Raw genomic sequence first — 15,655 nt, 5'->3', positions numbered from 1 at the left:
AAAGCATTTGCCATACAAAATCTCTTGGAAAGCAAACGGGCAATTTAAGAAACTAACACAATGCTAATTGTAGGACTTTTTATTTCATTTTAACCTTTTTGGACTAACATTAAACCTAGTGATCCTATATCTAGAGCTACCTCTTTTTAGAAGGAATATAGTTCTGAAATGTAGAAACAGTTTTTTCCAATGTGTTTTTTGTATAATTCAAGCACAATGGCATGGGCTTACTGTGCTTGGAGTAATTCACTCACATGTTGAGACAATGCTAAGTATAAAACTGGGAAGGGAAATTCCTCTTAAGATATATATATTCTTACAATGTTTGAGGACATTATATTGTTTTCTGCTATGATTTCATGAGACAAAACATGAATCATACCAAATTTAATTCTGATTTCATTTCATAACAAGTCATTGTTCTATATTTATATCCATCTTGATTCTAGACATTCATTGGAAATTGTTTTATAACTGTTTAAGCATTTTCACTGAAAAGGTACTCATGCAATGATCATTAATTAACCAATATTTTATTTCAATGTATAACATGGTTGTTTGTCTTTTGCATATGTTTACTATTGATCAGTTATCTTATTTTGTGAAGTTAACTGAATTTTACCACTATCATCTGTTATAAGAACCACTCTTAGTTTGTGCATCAGCAATGTGTTAGCAAGGAACTTATGACTCCTTAAAACAAGGTATACATAGTTTTGAAGTGATCTATATTGTTGACTAAGATAAGCTTCTGCATTTCTTGGTATTCACCTGATTTACTTCTAGCTGACTCATGTCCTAAGAGGTTGTTTGACGTCCCTTCAAAAGTAAGGGCTATTTCGAAAAAAAAATGTGCAAAATGATGTAAAAATAAACTTTAAAAAAAAAAAAGATATTAAAAAAAAAAAAGTAAGGGCTATTTCTGATCCATTTTCACAATTGTGAATCCCGTACAGTACCTGGCACATAGCAATCACTCAATAAATGCTAGTTGAGTTGACTGAAACCATATCCTAATTGCTTCCCTGGGTCAATGAGACCCTGATAAGACTCATAGTTTCACATTAGTTCACTTTCTAAGAAACTGTATGTGAGCATAAGTAGAAGAGGTTAGCAGAAATGTGCCTACTGTGTGTTGTGGGAAAATTCTCCCAACACATCTGTAATATTCTGTTACTTTTATCTGGACAGTCTTCTGGTCCCAATGACTCCATTCTTGGCTGGACTGGCCATATTCTCATGGATGAATCGAGACTTAGGGTTAAAAATGAGGATCTAAGTGACCCAACCATTAGAAAATCATCCCAAGAGATAATTCTTTTAGATGAGCCCTCCTGCTGGAATATTCTTGGTTGGTCAAAGAGAAAGTAGATTGGAAATTTTAATTAGATATCCTAACACAACCTAAAAATATTAGATAATACTACTGTTGGCTGCTTATGTTTTTAACATCTTGGATAAGAACTTTTGGGCTGGAAACTATTTCCTCTTGGCTCTGGACAATCCATGGTAGTGGAAGGAAGAAAGCAAAAAGGAGGGACAAGTTAGGTCCAGAGTAATGTATCACACTGGATCATTTCCTTTTGTTCCCTTATTGCTGCACTTCTATTCCAGACTCCTTCCATGCTCTTGAAACATGATTTCAAAAAGCGCAATGTGACTTGTGTATATCTAGTTGAGAAAGTTCACTTATAGAATTTTTTCTTCAGTGGCAAGTGAATCCAGGTAAATTCCAGACCTAACAAAAAAAAAAGTAAACCAGAGCACTGAAAGGAAACAATAGGGCTTTCTCCCCTCTGCAAAGAGGTCAAGGAAAGCAAAGTTGCAGAAGCAAGAGAATTTAAGGGCAATTGTAAAAGAAAACAATTGTGTAATAGAAAAGATGAAACTCCGAGGATTTAAAGATTTTAAAGTATTTGAAGGAGAAGAGTGAAACCTCAGTGTTTGCTTTAGCAAGCATACATTCTTCAGGTTTTATCTTCAACATTAGTCTTCTGAGAGATCTCACTCCCTGAGCTGGGTTAGCTACCCCAACCTCTCACACTTCCCTAGGATAACACACAAATACAATGTCATTTTAGAGTTATTCAGAATTCATTTTATAAGTATAAACCTACATATATGTGTATATATATATATATACATATATATATAATTATTTATTGCCCAGCTTAACAAATAAACACTTTAAAGAAAGTGATCTTGTTTGTCTAATTTTTATAATCTCCTCTTAGCATATGTTTAAAGTAACAAGTGGGAGCGTAAATACTGAGGTCAAAGATCAGAAAAATCAAGAAGTGAGGGGATGAGAGAAAAGAGTAATAAAGGGAATGTAATAGGGAGAAAAAGAGAGTTGGCTGTCAATAATAGAGAGATAAGAAAAATAGATAAATGGTGGGGAAGTGTTCTCAGACTCCTAGATTCATGTCTAGGAGCCCAGCCCTTAACCCAGTACATCAATCTCATCCCAGGGAAGGGAGTGGGGGGCAGGGGGGAAGGAAGCCGTTTTTAACTTTGTGGGGACACCTCCAACTTGCTACCTCTCTACAGAATCTTTCATTCTGGTTTTTATCTAACTTCCACTTACTGCTTTGGTCTTGTCTTCCAAGGTGAGCTGGTTCTTAAACTATTTTGAAGTTTTGGATTGGTGGCCAAGTGGTAACAGAATCAGTGCTTTGTTTTCTCTTTCAAGAGAGAAACAAAATTCTAATTAGATTAGTCCAAGTGTATGAGTGAAAAAGTCTGGAGAAATAAAGCCAATAGTCTCCAAGTTTTGCATACAAATGACTTCCTTGGATATTCATGAGGAAGGACTTAATATTATGAACTGAAGTGAGTGAAAACATGTTCAGTAGATTATTTCTTGCAAATTTAAGATGCTTCCAATAAAAGCTTATTTTTTCCTTCCATAACCTTGACTGTGCGCAAAACTTGAATAGTGTTAATTTTACCTGCAATAAAAACTTTTTAAAGTTTACAAAATCTTAGGAAGGCACAGTGATTAAAAATGTTTAACATGTAAATTAAACAAGTCTTAAAAAAACATGAAAATTAAAAGAATCCTGAATTTAAAAGAACAGTTCAGTGGTTATGTCCATTCATTGTTTAAGCAGGATTAGTTTTCAAAATATGTGTAATGAAAAGCAATTGTATTTCAAATTGTTTAATTTAGAAGGAAACTGATTTTGACACTGGAAACACAATGGTTAAGAATTGTATTTAATGAGCCTTGGAAAGTATGCTAAGTTGCTTTCAGAAACTCAATTCCCCTATGATGGATAACATGATTGCTCACTCATGGCCACTTAAATCTTAAGGTCAGAAGGTTTGTATATGTTACTGGTTAAAAACACAGAGATCTCTCAGCTTTTCTATTCGTGAGTGATTTTATAAAGTAGACACTTTAGAGTATTCCACAGCGGTTTCTATGTAATTGAGATTTCATTTCATAAATGATTCAGACTAAGCTTAAAATTAACAGGAGATCTTGACCACACTCAGCCTTCCAGTCTTTTTATATTTCTCCTCTTCTTTGAAATGCAAAACAAATGATCTTCTGTCATTATTTGTAAGTCCAAGAATATATATAAAGAATAGACTAGGGACCTCCCTGGTGACAAAAATGATTAATTTTTAGCACTATAAAGCAGCCACTGCAACACAAGTTTGACCCCCGGCCAGGGGAGTGACCCACATGGCGCAGCAGACCTCTCTTGTCTTGCCCACTGCTCCCCTCAGCAGCATATTTCAGTAGATCTGCCTGTTCTGCTCCCCACTCTGTCTCTGGTGAATCCTCTCACCCCCACCCCGCACCTCTGGCCTACACTCCTACTATTGTTTGCATATAAAATAAATCTTAAAAAAAAAAAAATAGCCCCCAAAGTGGTTTAGCTATATTAATGTCTCCTCTTTTCCTTGCATGAATCTTTCCTTGCCAGAATGTTAAGGTGCACACTCATTTGTCTTCCTGCTTACTCACCTTTCTTCTTCAGTTAATTTTACACATTTTTAAGGCATTTTTGACTTCAGAATTAAAACATCAGCATAGCCCTTTTTTAAGTTTACTGAAGAGCATTACACCATTTCAGCTCCATGAGGTGTGCCCTTTTTTTCCAAAAAGAAGAAACTGAGAACCTAAAGATTTATCTGTGTGACATTGATATAGCTTTTGGAGATCAGTCTGGAGTGCAGGGTCCTTGGTTCACTCTGGGAAAGGTTTCATCAGAGCTCCCCTTTCAGTGGCCTGTGGCAAGTTTCCCAAGCAAGTTTCTCCATGACACAAAGATGTTAGTTTTATACAAAGAACAGATTTATTAGGAAAAGGGATAGAAAAGAGGACACTTGCATAGACACAAGTGGGCAGAAAGAGCTGCCCCAAAGGGACAGGTTTGCTGAGAGAGGCCTGCGTGGTTGCAGGTGGGCGGCCTTAGGAGTGCAGCCTCCACCGAGGGAGGTCAGTGCAGAGAAGCCCGGGCAGGGGCAGGTGCAGGTCACGGGCAGGCAGGAGGCTGCTGCCCTGCAGAGGGAGAGAGTTGATGGGAAGAAGCACCTGCCTAGGCACAGTGGGGAGAGGACTGCTGCCCCGGGTCTAGTGCAGAGGCTGCACTTATAGTCTTTTTCTCTTTGGGAGGGGTTCACTCCTTTGTGGAGCGGCATGTTTGCTGCTGGTTTTGTATAGTTATGTGGAATCGGGACTGGAGATTCCACAATGGGCCAAATCTCTATATCTTTACCCTCAGGTCTGTCTGTGCTCCAGACACTCCCTACAGCAGTCTGATAGGGGCCTTCTGCCTTGTGATAAGGCAATGGAGCCGGAGGATCTTGATTTCTATAGCTGGGTTAATGGTCATCTTAATCCCCTCTCCCCCCACCTCCTTGTATGAGTCAGGATTTAATCTTGTGATGCCTCCTTTAGGTTTTCTATTCTTTCTTCCACCAGCATGACAGGTTATGTAGATAGGCAGTGCTTACACTAAAATTTAAAATTTCCAATCCTATTACTTTTTCTTTTTTGACTTAGACTAACGAAGTTTGTTTGGGATCTGCTTTAAATGACAACATTGAAGCCAAGTTTTACACAATTATATTGTTAGCACATAAGTAGTTTCATTTGTTTTGTGCTTTTAAATGAATTACATCTTTTTAAGATTAAATAACTTGGTGCACAGTTGTTTTAAATTAAAAAAGTATTATTTTTAAAAAACCTAATCATTTGTAACTGAATCTGTGTATTTGCTTTGAAAAATGTAAGAAATCAAATTTAGAATAAAAGTTACATTAGTGTAATTACTTACCTATTTTGAAGCAGTTCTATTTAATTATAATCCTATGATTTAGAATGGGCAGAAACATGAGATGTTAGAAAAGAGTAAGATTTTTAGGAAGACAATTGCTTTCCTAAGTTTCAACCATTACATGACAGCTCCGATATTGTACTAGTAAAGTATCTCCCAGATCCTCTCTGTGAAGCTTTCTTTCTAAGGTGGCCTAAAAGATCCATGTGTCTCCACAGATGCGTGGAACTTCAGCACTGAGCAATAATGGACACAATATTTGGCAAAATACTGGTGGTAGACAAAAACTACAATCCTAATAGCAATAGGGTAAATTTTTACTTTTTTTATATCATTCTTCATTTTGCACATTTTCCCATCTCAGTTGTAATCCCCATAGATAATAGGATAAATTTTAAGGTTTTAAAATGGATCACATTCTTACTATCCTAAGCTTCCTAACTAATAATTGTTTATTTAAAAAGAACACAGAAGGGGCCTCCCCAGTGGCCTAAGAGTTAAGTCTCAATGCTACCATCTCCAAGTACTGAGTCTGGTCCCTGGTCAGGGAACTAACCCATATAGAACAGCAAATCTCTTCTGTCTCGCCAGCTGCTCCCCTTCCCTAGCAGATCTGCCTGATCTGTTCCCCACTCTGTCTTTGGTGAATCCTAACACACATATACATCACTTCTGGCCTACACCCCAATTCTTCTATGCAAAAATAAGTGAGTAAAATCTTTTTTAAATAAAAAAAAACAGAAAATACCTTTTGCAGAACTGAAATTTGTAATCCTAAATAATCTAGAGAGGGTAGAGAGGGTAAATCTAATGTTCAGGAATGAAATGTTTGAGCATTTTGTTAATATTACTACTGTTCCTAATGATATACAAATGCTCTTTCAGCCATAAGCATTCTATTTCTGATTTGATACTGGGTCATCATAGAGCACAAAGATTCTGAAAATGATGCACTAAAGGCAAAAGATTAAATGTAAAAAAAAAATCAGTCAAATGTTTAATCTTGGATTTATTGTGTGTGTTTATTGCAATTGTACCTCTACTGAACAATCTTTTTTCAGTTACTTATTATCTGAAATTAACATAGGGCTTCCCTGGTGGCCTAGGAATTAAGTCTCAGTGCTATCACCTCTATGGCCTGAGTTCAACCCCTGGCCAGGGAGCCAACCCACATATGGCATAGTAGATTTCTCTTGTCTTGCCCACTGCTCCCCTTAGCAGTGTATTTCAGTAAATCTGTCTGTTCTGCTCTCCCCAAACTCCACCCCTGTTTCTGGTCAATCCTCCCATCCTCCATAACTCTAGGCTACACCCCAGTTCTACACAAAATTTTTTTTAAGAAATGAAAGTCAATGGGCCCTCCCTCGTGGCACAGTGGGTTAAAGCACAGCACTAGGAAGCGAGCTAGCTGCTGCTGCTTCAGAGCAGATTCAGTCCCCAGCATGGGGGTGACCCACATGGCACAGCAGACATCTCCTGTCCCATCCACTACTCCCTTCAGCAGTGTACTTTGTCAATCTGTCTGTTCTGCTCCCACTGTCTCTGGTGAATCCTCTTACCGCCTCTGCACCTCTGGCCTGTACCCCAGTTCTGTATGCATAAATAAATATATCTTTAAAAAAATAAAAATTAATATATCCTGGCCTGAAGTAATTTGAAGATTCATGTGAATTGTAGCATAGCCATGGGATAATTAGGATTCAGTCTATAGGAGATGGCATTGAGCCAGTTTGCCCATAGCCCTCCGAGAAGTAACAGTGGGTAAGAACATAGGTCATTGGAGAGGGTGCTTCTGGTACAATATTTGTTTCCTGGTATTAGTAAACATAGATGTGTCCAAGTCTTGCCTAAAAGACAAATTTGTGGTTTTTACATTTTTAGGGTGTAAAAATAATTTCTTCTGCACACCTCCCTTTGCATAACCAGAGGAAAATCTTAGCAGATTTCTCTGCTGAATATTTTAGGAGCTAAGTCTTGCGTCCTGTCAACCAGGTTTTGACCCTTGCTCCAGGCAGTTCAGATAACTTCCATGACATTGGATGGTAAATTGAATGGAGGTGGTTTTTGAATTCCTTCAATAATAGAACAGTGGTGTAGGAGTAGAGCTTTTTTTTTTTTTGGAAAAGGTAACTCCTTGGTCAGCAGGAGATTTCTCACTGACCAACCTTAATTAACTGTGATCTCACATGAAAAGGAGCTGTGCCTGGGCACAGGTCATTGGGAGGGTAGGCTCCTGATGGTAGCCGGGTGACAGACCTCATGATAAATGAATGTGCCCTGTTAAACCATGACCCTCCAAGAAGCCAGTGTCAGTAAAAGCTCCAAGGGGTACAGTGAAGATGTGTCCCCTTGTAAACATTGTAGGAATGTCAATGCGATGGGAATGCCTTTCTCTTAGTAAACATCTTAAACCACACAGAAATTTTTCTTTTTAATAACTTTTATAAAGTTTAAGGAAAAATGAGTGAGGTCAACCCATGTACACACTGCAAATCATGAAGACTAAGTTCTCATTATTTTGACATCAGCTAGTTCATTAACTAATATTATGGTGTTCTTTATACAAATCGCTGCAAAGTCTACTTAGGGGTTTTGTTGACTTAAAATATGGATTGTAAGACAGCTTTGAAGCAAATTACAGCAAATTCATTCTAGTACATTGTCCACAGGGTAATGCCTTTCCTTAATGTTGAAATCAAACATTTAAACAAATTTTTTAACTTTTTTCACCTTTGAATTGAAGACATATCTGTTATATAAATGACTAAAATTTTATATTAAGGCATGGAGATTAGATACTTCATGTTTCAAATCTAATGGTTTATCAATTACTTAGCATAGTAAAAATTCAAAAGCAAGAAAGCAATGTGTTGTTTTTGTGGTTTGTGTGGTAAAATAGTGAGTTGAATATAATGTAAAGATACAAAGGGAAGTAACATGTCCCTGGGATTATCAGCTTTGTAAAATTAAATAAATTATTACTGGACAACAAGTACTGAAAGGTTTACTCCTTTATGGATTTTGAAGGTCAATAACACACTTACCCTAATAAAAATTGCCCTCCAAAAAGTCCCAGTCTCATCTGCTTAGGGGATTAGTCAACAGTGAATGCTTCATACTGTGGCCAAATACAAGTCGATTCTATGTCCCAGCTGAGAAAAGACTTTGCCTATGCCTATGAGGATACATAATGCAATTAAAACATCGAGGGCCCTCTCTGGTGGCGCAGCGGGTTAAAGCACAGCACTAGGAAGCTAAAGCCACTTCAGCATGAGTTTGATCCCCGCCCCAGAGGTGACCCCCATGGCGCAGCAGACCTCTTCTGACCCGCCTGCTGCTCCCCTCAGCAGTGTATTTCATCAGTTGGCCTGTTCTTTTCTGTCTCTGGTGAATCCTCTCACCGCCCCTGCACCTCTGCCCTGTACCCCAGCTCTGTATGCATAAATAAATAAATCTTAAAACAACAACAACACCACCAAAACATCTTTCATTTCAGTACCCACCTGACCATCACAACTGAACAAACTTGACATTTTCAGAGAGAGAAATATGGCATACATGTACGGTGGCTGAACATATGTGCATATATCTGTGTAAACACCTATTCATTTCTTTAGGGTCTTCCTTAATTTTAGGCCAGTTGTATGGAAGAGGAAGTTATATTTTTCAGCCTCTTCCTCACCCCCAGAAGTAGAACTCATATCATGGCTAATAGTGGGACTCAAGTTATGCTTTTGCCATACAAATCCTCACGGCTTTCCCAGCTTTGGCTTGGTCTGCTGGTAGATAGGGCAAGGACCCGCTGGGCTTTCTCCACTGTGCTAGAGTAGAGGGGAAAACACGCATCATAATGGCCTCCATCAAAGTGTGGTGTCTTTGGGCGTAGCTGGGGTCCAGTTCACCAAAGGAATCATTCTAAGTGGCTCATTCAGTTACAATGCATACTTCACATTATCTGATAAGTACTTGAATAAAGTCACAAGACAGAGGTAAAGACTAAGATTTAACCTTTTATTTAGTACCAAGTCCTGTACAACTTACTGTCTCAAACAAAAAAGTTGGTCATTTCTAGAAACTTGGTTCATCTTAACTTTTCTTCTTTGCCACTAGCTGAAAAGATTCTATGAGATTTAATATAAGACTTAAGCTTTTAAACAGCTACATCTTGAAGAAAGAATAACTTCTGTTTTATGAATTATCTTTATTAACCTCATATAACCTTGGCAAAAACTCAGGGTCTTAAAATCAAATTTTAGAAACTTGATGCTTGGGAATTTATATTAGATAAAGAGGTCATTTATCATGTAGGATTATGTACTACTGAAAACATGGTTTACAAAAATTAAAGACAGATGATTCTTATTTGAAGCGAATGTAATATCCAAAGCTTTCTTTTATAAATAAATTAAAAATCAATAATTTTTACATAAAAGGAAATACCAATAGACTTCACACAACTCCAACAACATAATTTGTGACTCAGTTTGTTAAAATTCCAACATACAATTCAAAATATACAGTTAAAATAGATTTTAAATTATTAAATTAAATTTAATATATCCTAATTTTGGAAAGAATGATTTCCTCGCAATATGTTTGTAAAATATTTAGTAAATATTTAACTTTTTATTTAGTATTAATTACTGATATCACTAATAGTGATGTCATTGAATACAACAGACAAATTATTTCTCTGTGATCAGATTTCTAAAACTTTAAGCTGGGAAACCACTAGTATAAAATCTAGCATTGATAAGGACACATGGATGATATAGTTCAAAATAGCATGATATTCTAGGTGTTCATCTTTGTGATTATTTTAGTCATAGTGTTAAGGGGAAGGATGTCCTAAAAGAACTCTGCAGTCTTGTGGACTCCACCCGCTACTTCAGCTTTCTGGATTCCACCCCTTACTCCAGTGATTGAAGAACTACAACTCCCAGCAGTACCACGGAGAGAACTGCTAGAACCGAGGGCAGAGCTAAGCAGGCATTCTGGGACTTTGGGGAATAGAGAGCCGTATTTCAACTGTCACTCTCTAGAGAGGTAACTGTTCTCTCTCTGGAGCAACTGCGCTCAGACCATGTGGCGGGCTAGCAACATTAGTTCGGGACCAGAGCTCCGACTTAGTAGAGCTGGTAAAGTATTCCATTTACTTTGTATCCCTTTCTCTTCCCCTAGGTTGGCTCCTTTTCCTTTCCCCTTTTTTAAAATAATAAACCCATTACCCTTTTTGTGTGTGTCTGCAGAAAATTACATTTTGAGGGAGGGTGAGGCCCCACAGACAGGAAGCCCAAGTCTACTCTGGGCTACCCGGTAACAATAGAGCTTTTTTTATTTAGTAGCTTGAGATAAATCTCATATACCATGAAACTCATACATTTAAAATTTATAATTTGATGGTTTTATTTTTTTTCTTTTTCTCCACCCCAGTTTTTAATAATTCACAGAGCTGTATAACCATCACCACTATCTAATCTTAGAACATTTTCATCACCCTCCCCCCCCCCATGCTCATTAATAGTCACTGTTTCCAGTCTCCTCCCTCAGCCCTACTAATCTAATATCTTCTACTTATATTTTCCTGTTTGGATATTTTATACAAGTGGGATTATATAAGTGGGGCCTTTTATGACTAGCTTTTTATTTAGCATAATTTTTTTTAAGCAAGAGAATTTTATTCTCTGGTAGTTCTGGAAGTCCAAGTTCAAGGTGTAAGCAGATCTGATTTTTCTGAAGCCTCTTGCAGTGACTAGCAGACAGCCACCTTCTGGCTATGTCCTCACCTGGCCTTTTATCTGTGTGCACAATGTAATGTTTTTAAATGTTCTATATGTTGTAGCATATGTTAGCGCTTCATTCCTTTTTATTGCCAAATGATATTCCATTGTAGGAATAGATGCAACACATTTTGTTTAAACATTTAGCATCAATGGACATTTTGGTTGTTTCTATTTTCAGGCCATTATGAGGAATGCTTTTACAAACCTTTGTGTACAAGTTTTTTTTTTTTTTTTAAGATTTATTTATTTATGCATACAACAACTGGGGTACAGGCCAGAGGTATGTGTTGGGGGCGCAGTGAGAGGATTCACCAGAGACAGTGTGGGGAGCAGAACACTGCTGTTGCCAGATGAACAATCTGACTTAAAGTGATTTGCCCATGATAACAGAAGAACTAGCTAACTAGCAGAGCTGGGAAGATAAATGACTTTGGATTTTAAAATGGAATAACATAGAATTTTCATGGTTTGTATTTGAAAAAGTTTTCTTTTTTATAGAGAACAGCCCTTTGATTTCAATATAGTAAGGACAAAGGGATGACATCAAGAAGGCACTTGTTTTTAAGTTGTACTCTATAGTAAGAACACTGTTTTCCCTTTGTTCAATGAAAATGGCAATTTTGTGGAGCTACTTTTAGGCAGACCTTGATTAAGTCTTCTCAGTCTGAAAAGTAACAGACAAGGGGTTTGGTTCCTAATGACCTTCGGGAGAATTTATTCTTTTGGGGAGCTTGGAAGAAAGCGCCTCCATTATTTGGGTTTGGGATTTAAGTGCAAAGAATTCACTTGGATAATCATTTACCCTTTCCATTGAAGTCAAAGAAAGCATTCCATATTGCCTAATGAAATGAAGGTGAGAAACAGAGTGTGGTCTTTTAGCATATCCTGTGTATGGGCCGTCTACAGAGGACTGGCATGTGGGAAAATTCAGGATTTTTGTCAGTCATCAAGGTCTTTGTCTTCCTGTTAGATAATACAGAACAGGCAAGCAACGAAGAAAATATTCAGACAAGAACAATACAAAATGCCATATTCGCGTAGGTCCACATTCACATGTGTGTGTGTTTTTTTAACCTACTAGCCCATGCTGCTTGACCTTAATGGTTTCCTTTTATAAAGAAATCTGTGATGGAGCCCACTTCCATGGTCTCATTGAGTTTTTCATTTTGTTTTATTTAACTAGTCATTTTCCTCTATAAAGGAAATCGATTTGCCCCTTATGTTAAAATGTAGTTGACTTTCATGAAAACAATAGTTTCAGACCACCTAGTTCAACAACGGGACAATAATTCTTTTAAGCCAGACTTCTAGGCTTACCACTGCCAACAGTGGAAAGTTTTGATTCCCATCTGAGTTTCACAATGAGGGAATCGTTGTTAAATTACGGTGCTCCACCCTTGTACATGAAGCATCCGGTGGATTTATTTCTCAATAGACAATAGGATTCTGAGCTACTTACTAAAAAGAGCAAGCTGAGTTGTATGTGGTATGAAGAGGTGTATGTACATGGGTGTGTGTGTGTATATATATATATGTACATATATATATTTAATGTCTCTTATTTAGATATAAGAAGTACATAGATATCCCTATATCTCTATCAAGATAAAGTATCTGATACAGATTTAGATGCTCAAAAAATTCTAGTTAATCATTACTTAAGTATGAGTATGGACATTAATCTGCTTCAAGGAAATATTTTCAACCCTAATGTGATTTTAAAACATTCAAAAATGAAATTCCATTTTGCTCTTTTGCTTGTTAACTTTCCAGTTAAATTGTAGCCTTGGCACCTCTGTTAATCTTTGTGAGAGTCTGGTTTCCTATTAATTGAAGAAGAGTCACGTATTCAAAGTGCCCAGTTACTTGGAAACACAGCTTCCTTATACTTCTTCCTTTTATCTTGTTCAATATTTTAATCTTTCTTCCTCATTCCAAGTGTAAAATGTATTGATATCACTGGAGACAAATACAACAAAATATTTCCCCTATCATTTCCCCCTATATTTTCTAATTACAATATATTTTTCTCAGTGTCTTATTTAAGCATTCAGTTCTGTAGTCTTGTGGTTGAAGCCCAAAAGTACGTGCAGAAGGTCTAAGCGGAACAGTCCAGTCTATATAACACTTCACTCATCTGGGATTCGTGTGGTTTTTGGAGGTCAAAGGTTCTCTCTGATGAGGTCAGGAGCACTGTTGTTCTAATGTGCCGATGAATGAAGAGTTACATATTTAGAAACAAAAAAAAGCAGGCAATGTGAGTCACCTCATGTTGTGAAAAAGGAAGCTTTGTCCCTATGACCTCACCTGGATTAGAAAGCTTATTATCTCCATACAAACCAGGGATACCTGCAAATAATGCCAGGATTTTCCATGACAAGCTTTGTTAAATAATTTCTAGCACATAAATAGTTGCTCAATTAAACCCCCAGTGTTCATTGCCATAAGAAGGGCAGAAACTCTTCTGATCTGGATAATTTTCAGGGCAGGTGTTATCAGCTCCCTATGGCTTTAGAAAAATCTGGTGTTTCCAAGGATCGCTGATTTTGAGCTACATGTTGCCACAGCAAGCTCATACCAATGAATCAGTATAAAATATTGTTCAATGGGGTTGACAGTCCAGTGGGCTCTGTATCAAACAGTGAGTTTAACTTAAATTAGGAATGATTGAATCATATTGTTTAGTAGTAATTTCATACCAGGAACTAGTATATATAAAAGTTATTTTTAAAATATTGACCTACACCACAGGGAATACCAAAAGGCACATTTTTCTTACACCAATACATTGGTAATTGCAAACTCAGCGAAACCTTTTCTGACAGAGTGGAAGGAGATGACTCTACCGAGTGGACCTTTGCTACAGGCCAGGCAGCAGATGATTCTATCACCACGCCTGTGATGTGGCTCATGAGTTTTCCAATTTTACACCTGAGAATATTAAGAAGCAACAAATTAAGTAATGTCCAGGCCATGCATTAGTAAATGGAGAAACTAGGCTTCTAATGCATCTCTTTCAACGGGAGATAGTTTCCTTTGAAGTATTAGGACCCCAGGGAAACACTGGAGAGTACTGTTAGATTTGACCATGGAAATTGGCACAAATATGTCCTCTCAAAAGTCACTGCTTAGTACATCTTTACTATAAATCTTGAACTTTCAGAGTTGGAATACGTTTTCTTAGAGAAATGCTCATATCTCTCAAATACACTCTTCACAGGCGTTGTAAAAACAATGTTTCTGAATTCAAGGTCATGGTAAAAGACAGTAGTGATCTAATATTAAAATTCTTCTACCTCAAAGTTCACTGAATAAAACAATTTTTAAATATAAATTATTCCCAGAGATTGATTCCAAGCACTTGACTTTCTTGCCTTTAAGAATCATTTTCCTCCTTCCTTCTTATCCTTATCCCTGCTAATCCAGAAACCTCAATCTCTTGCATTTACTGGACACTGACACTGCCTCAGCAGAACAAGGAGAAGGAGGAGGAGGGGGAAGGAAGAGGATGAGAGAAAGGTGGAGATAGGAGAGCTCATTATTGATCCCAATTCTGATTTGTCAAGGAGAGTGTCAGAAGAGACTCATCCTCTAGAACACCAGTGTTTCAAGAATCATGAGGTTGAGAATCAGAAATAGAAAATAAAAAATCCAAGGTCATTTGTTCTGTCTTTTGTTTTACAGATAAGAGGACTGAGATCTATCAAGAGGGCTGAATTGTCCAGGCCTCACACTAATCACTAAGATGCTATTATTGTGTTGTATAGCGATATATAGGTTTTAAGAAAACCTATTAAAAAAATTCATTCTCTCAGCAGTTTTCATGAAATATGCTTGTCAAGTATCACGTAGGAGTGAATGGTTTCATTTTTTTCTGTTCCACTATAGAGGGAACTTAGAGGTTATGTAAGAGAAACCAAATGGCCCCTACACTGACTTTGGTTCTATAATTAGTTTTCCAAGTAAGGAAACTATTTCAGAAAGAAATGACCCACCCAAAATGTCATGGCTCACCCAATGATTAAGCTACTTGTAGAACCCAGGAAATTATCCATACTTTGCATTTAGAAATAAGATAAGGCAGTTTTGTGTGACCAGAGGATCCTACACTGAAAACAGTTCAGTATTAGAAATATATTTTGGACAATATTGACATTTAATCCTGATAGTTTTAAAGAAGTTGCTGTACTTAATATGGCTGCATTTTGAATAATGTATGAATTGAATAATGTTCTAAGGTGACTTTGGACAATATTTAGATATTTGTTGTAATAGGGCATATGATATTCATGAGCAAAACTTGAGCTAGAAAAACTGTAAACTAAAAGAAATTTGCAGTAGATGTAACTTTTTAATAGGCGCTAGTAAATTATAGTTGAAAATAGATCAGAGGACATTTGCAAATTACACATTTTAAAAATTTGTTTTCCAGGATCTAGTTCAGGTTCAAAATTAAAAGGTCCTGAACTGAGTTTAAAAGGCACCCAGCACGTCATGCAAGCAGGGCAGACACTGTATCTCAAATGCAGGTGAGTAACTGTGTTTATCTGGGGATAATCTACTTAACACCCACCCGCC

General features: G+C 37.1%; 1 protein-coding gene across 1 annotated transcript in view; it reads left to right on the top strand.

Annotated features, from left to right (window-relative positions):
* Nucleotides 1–15,655, top strand: part of FLT1 (fms-related tyrosine kinase 1) — a 165,230-nt gene that overhangs the window by 11,813 nt on the left and 137,762 nt on the right. The window contains exon 2 of the mRNA XM_004680172.2: nt 15,510–15,606. Coding sequence (XP_004680229.1) covers nt 15,510–15,606 — 97 coding nt within the window. The remainder of the gene's footprint in view (nt 1–15,509; nt 15,607–15,655) is intronic.

The sequence above is a fragment of the Condylura cristata genome, unplaced genomic scaffold (genome assembly GCF_000260355.1).
Source record: "Condylura cristata isolate star-nosed mole 26May11 unplaced genomic scaffold, ConCri1.0 scaffold00010, whole genome shotgun sequence".
In the NCBI taxonomy this organism is placed as follows: Eukaryota; Metazoa; Chordata; class Mammalia; order Eulipotyphla; family Talpidae; genus Condylura; species Condylura cristata.
Note: the sequence above shows the minus strand (reverse complement) of the source record. Positions and strands in the feature narration are given on the sequence as shown.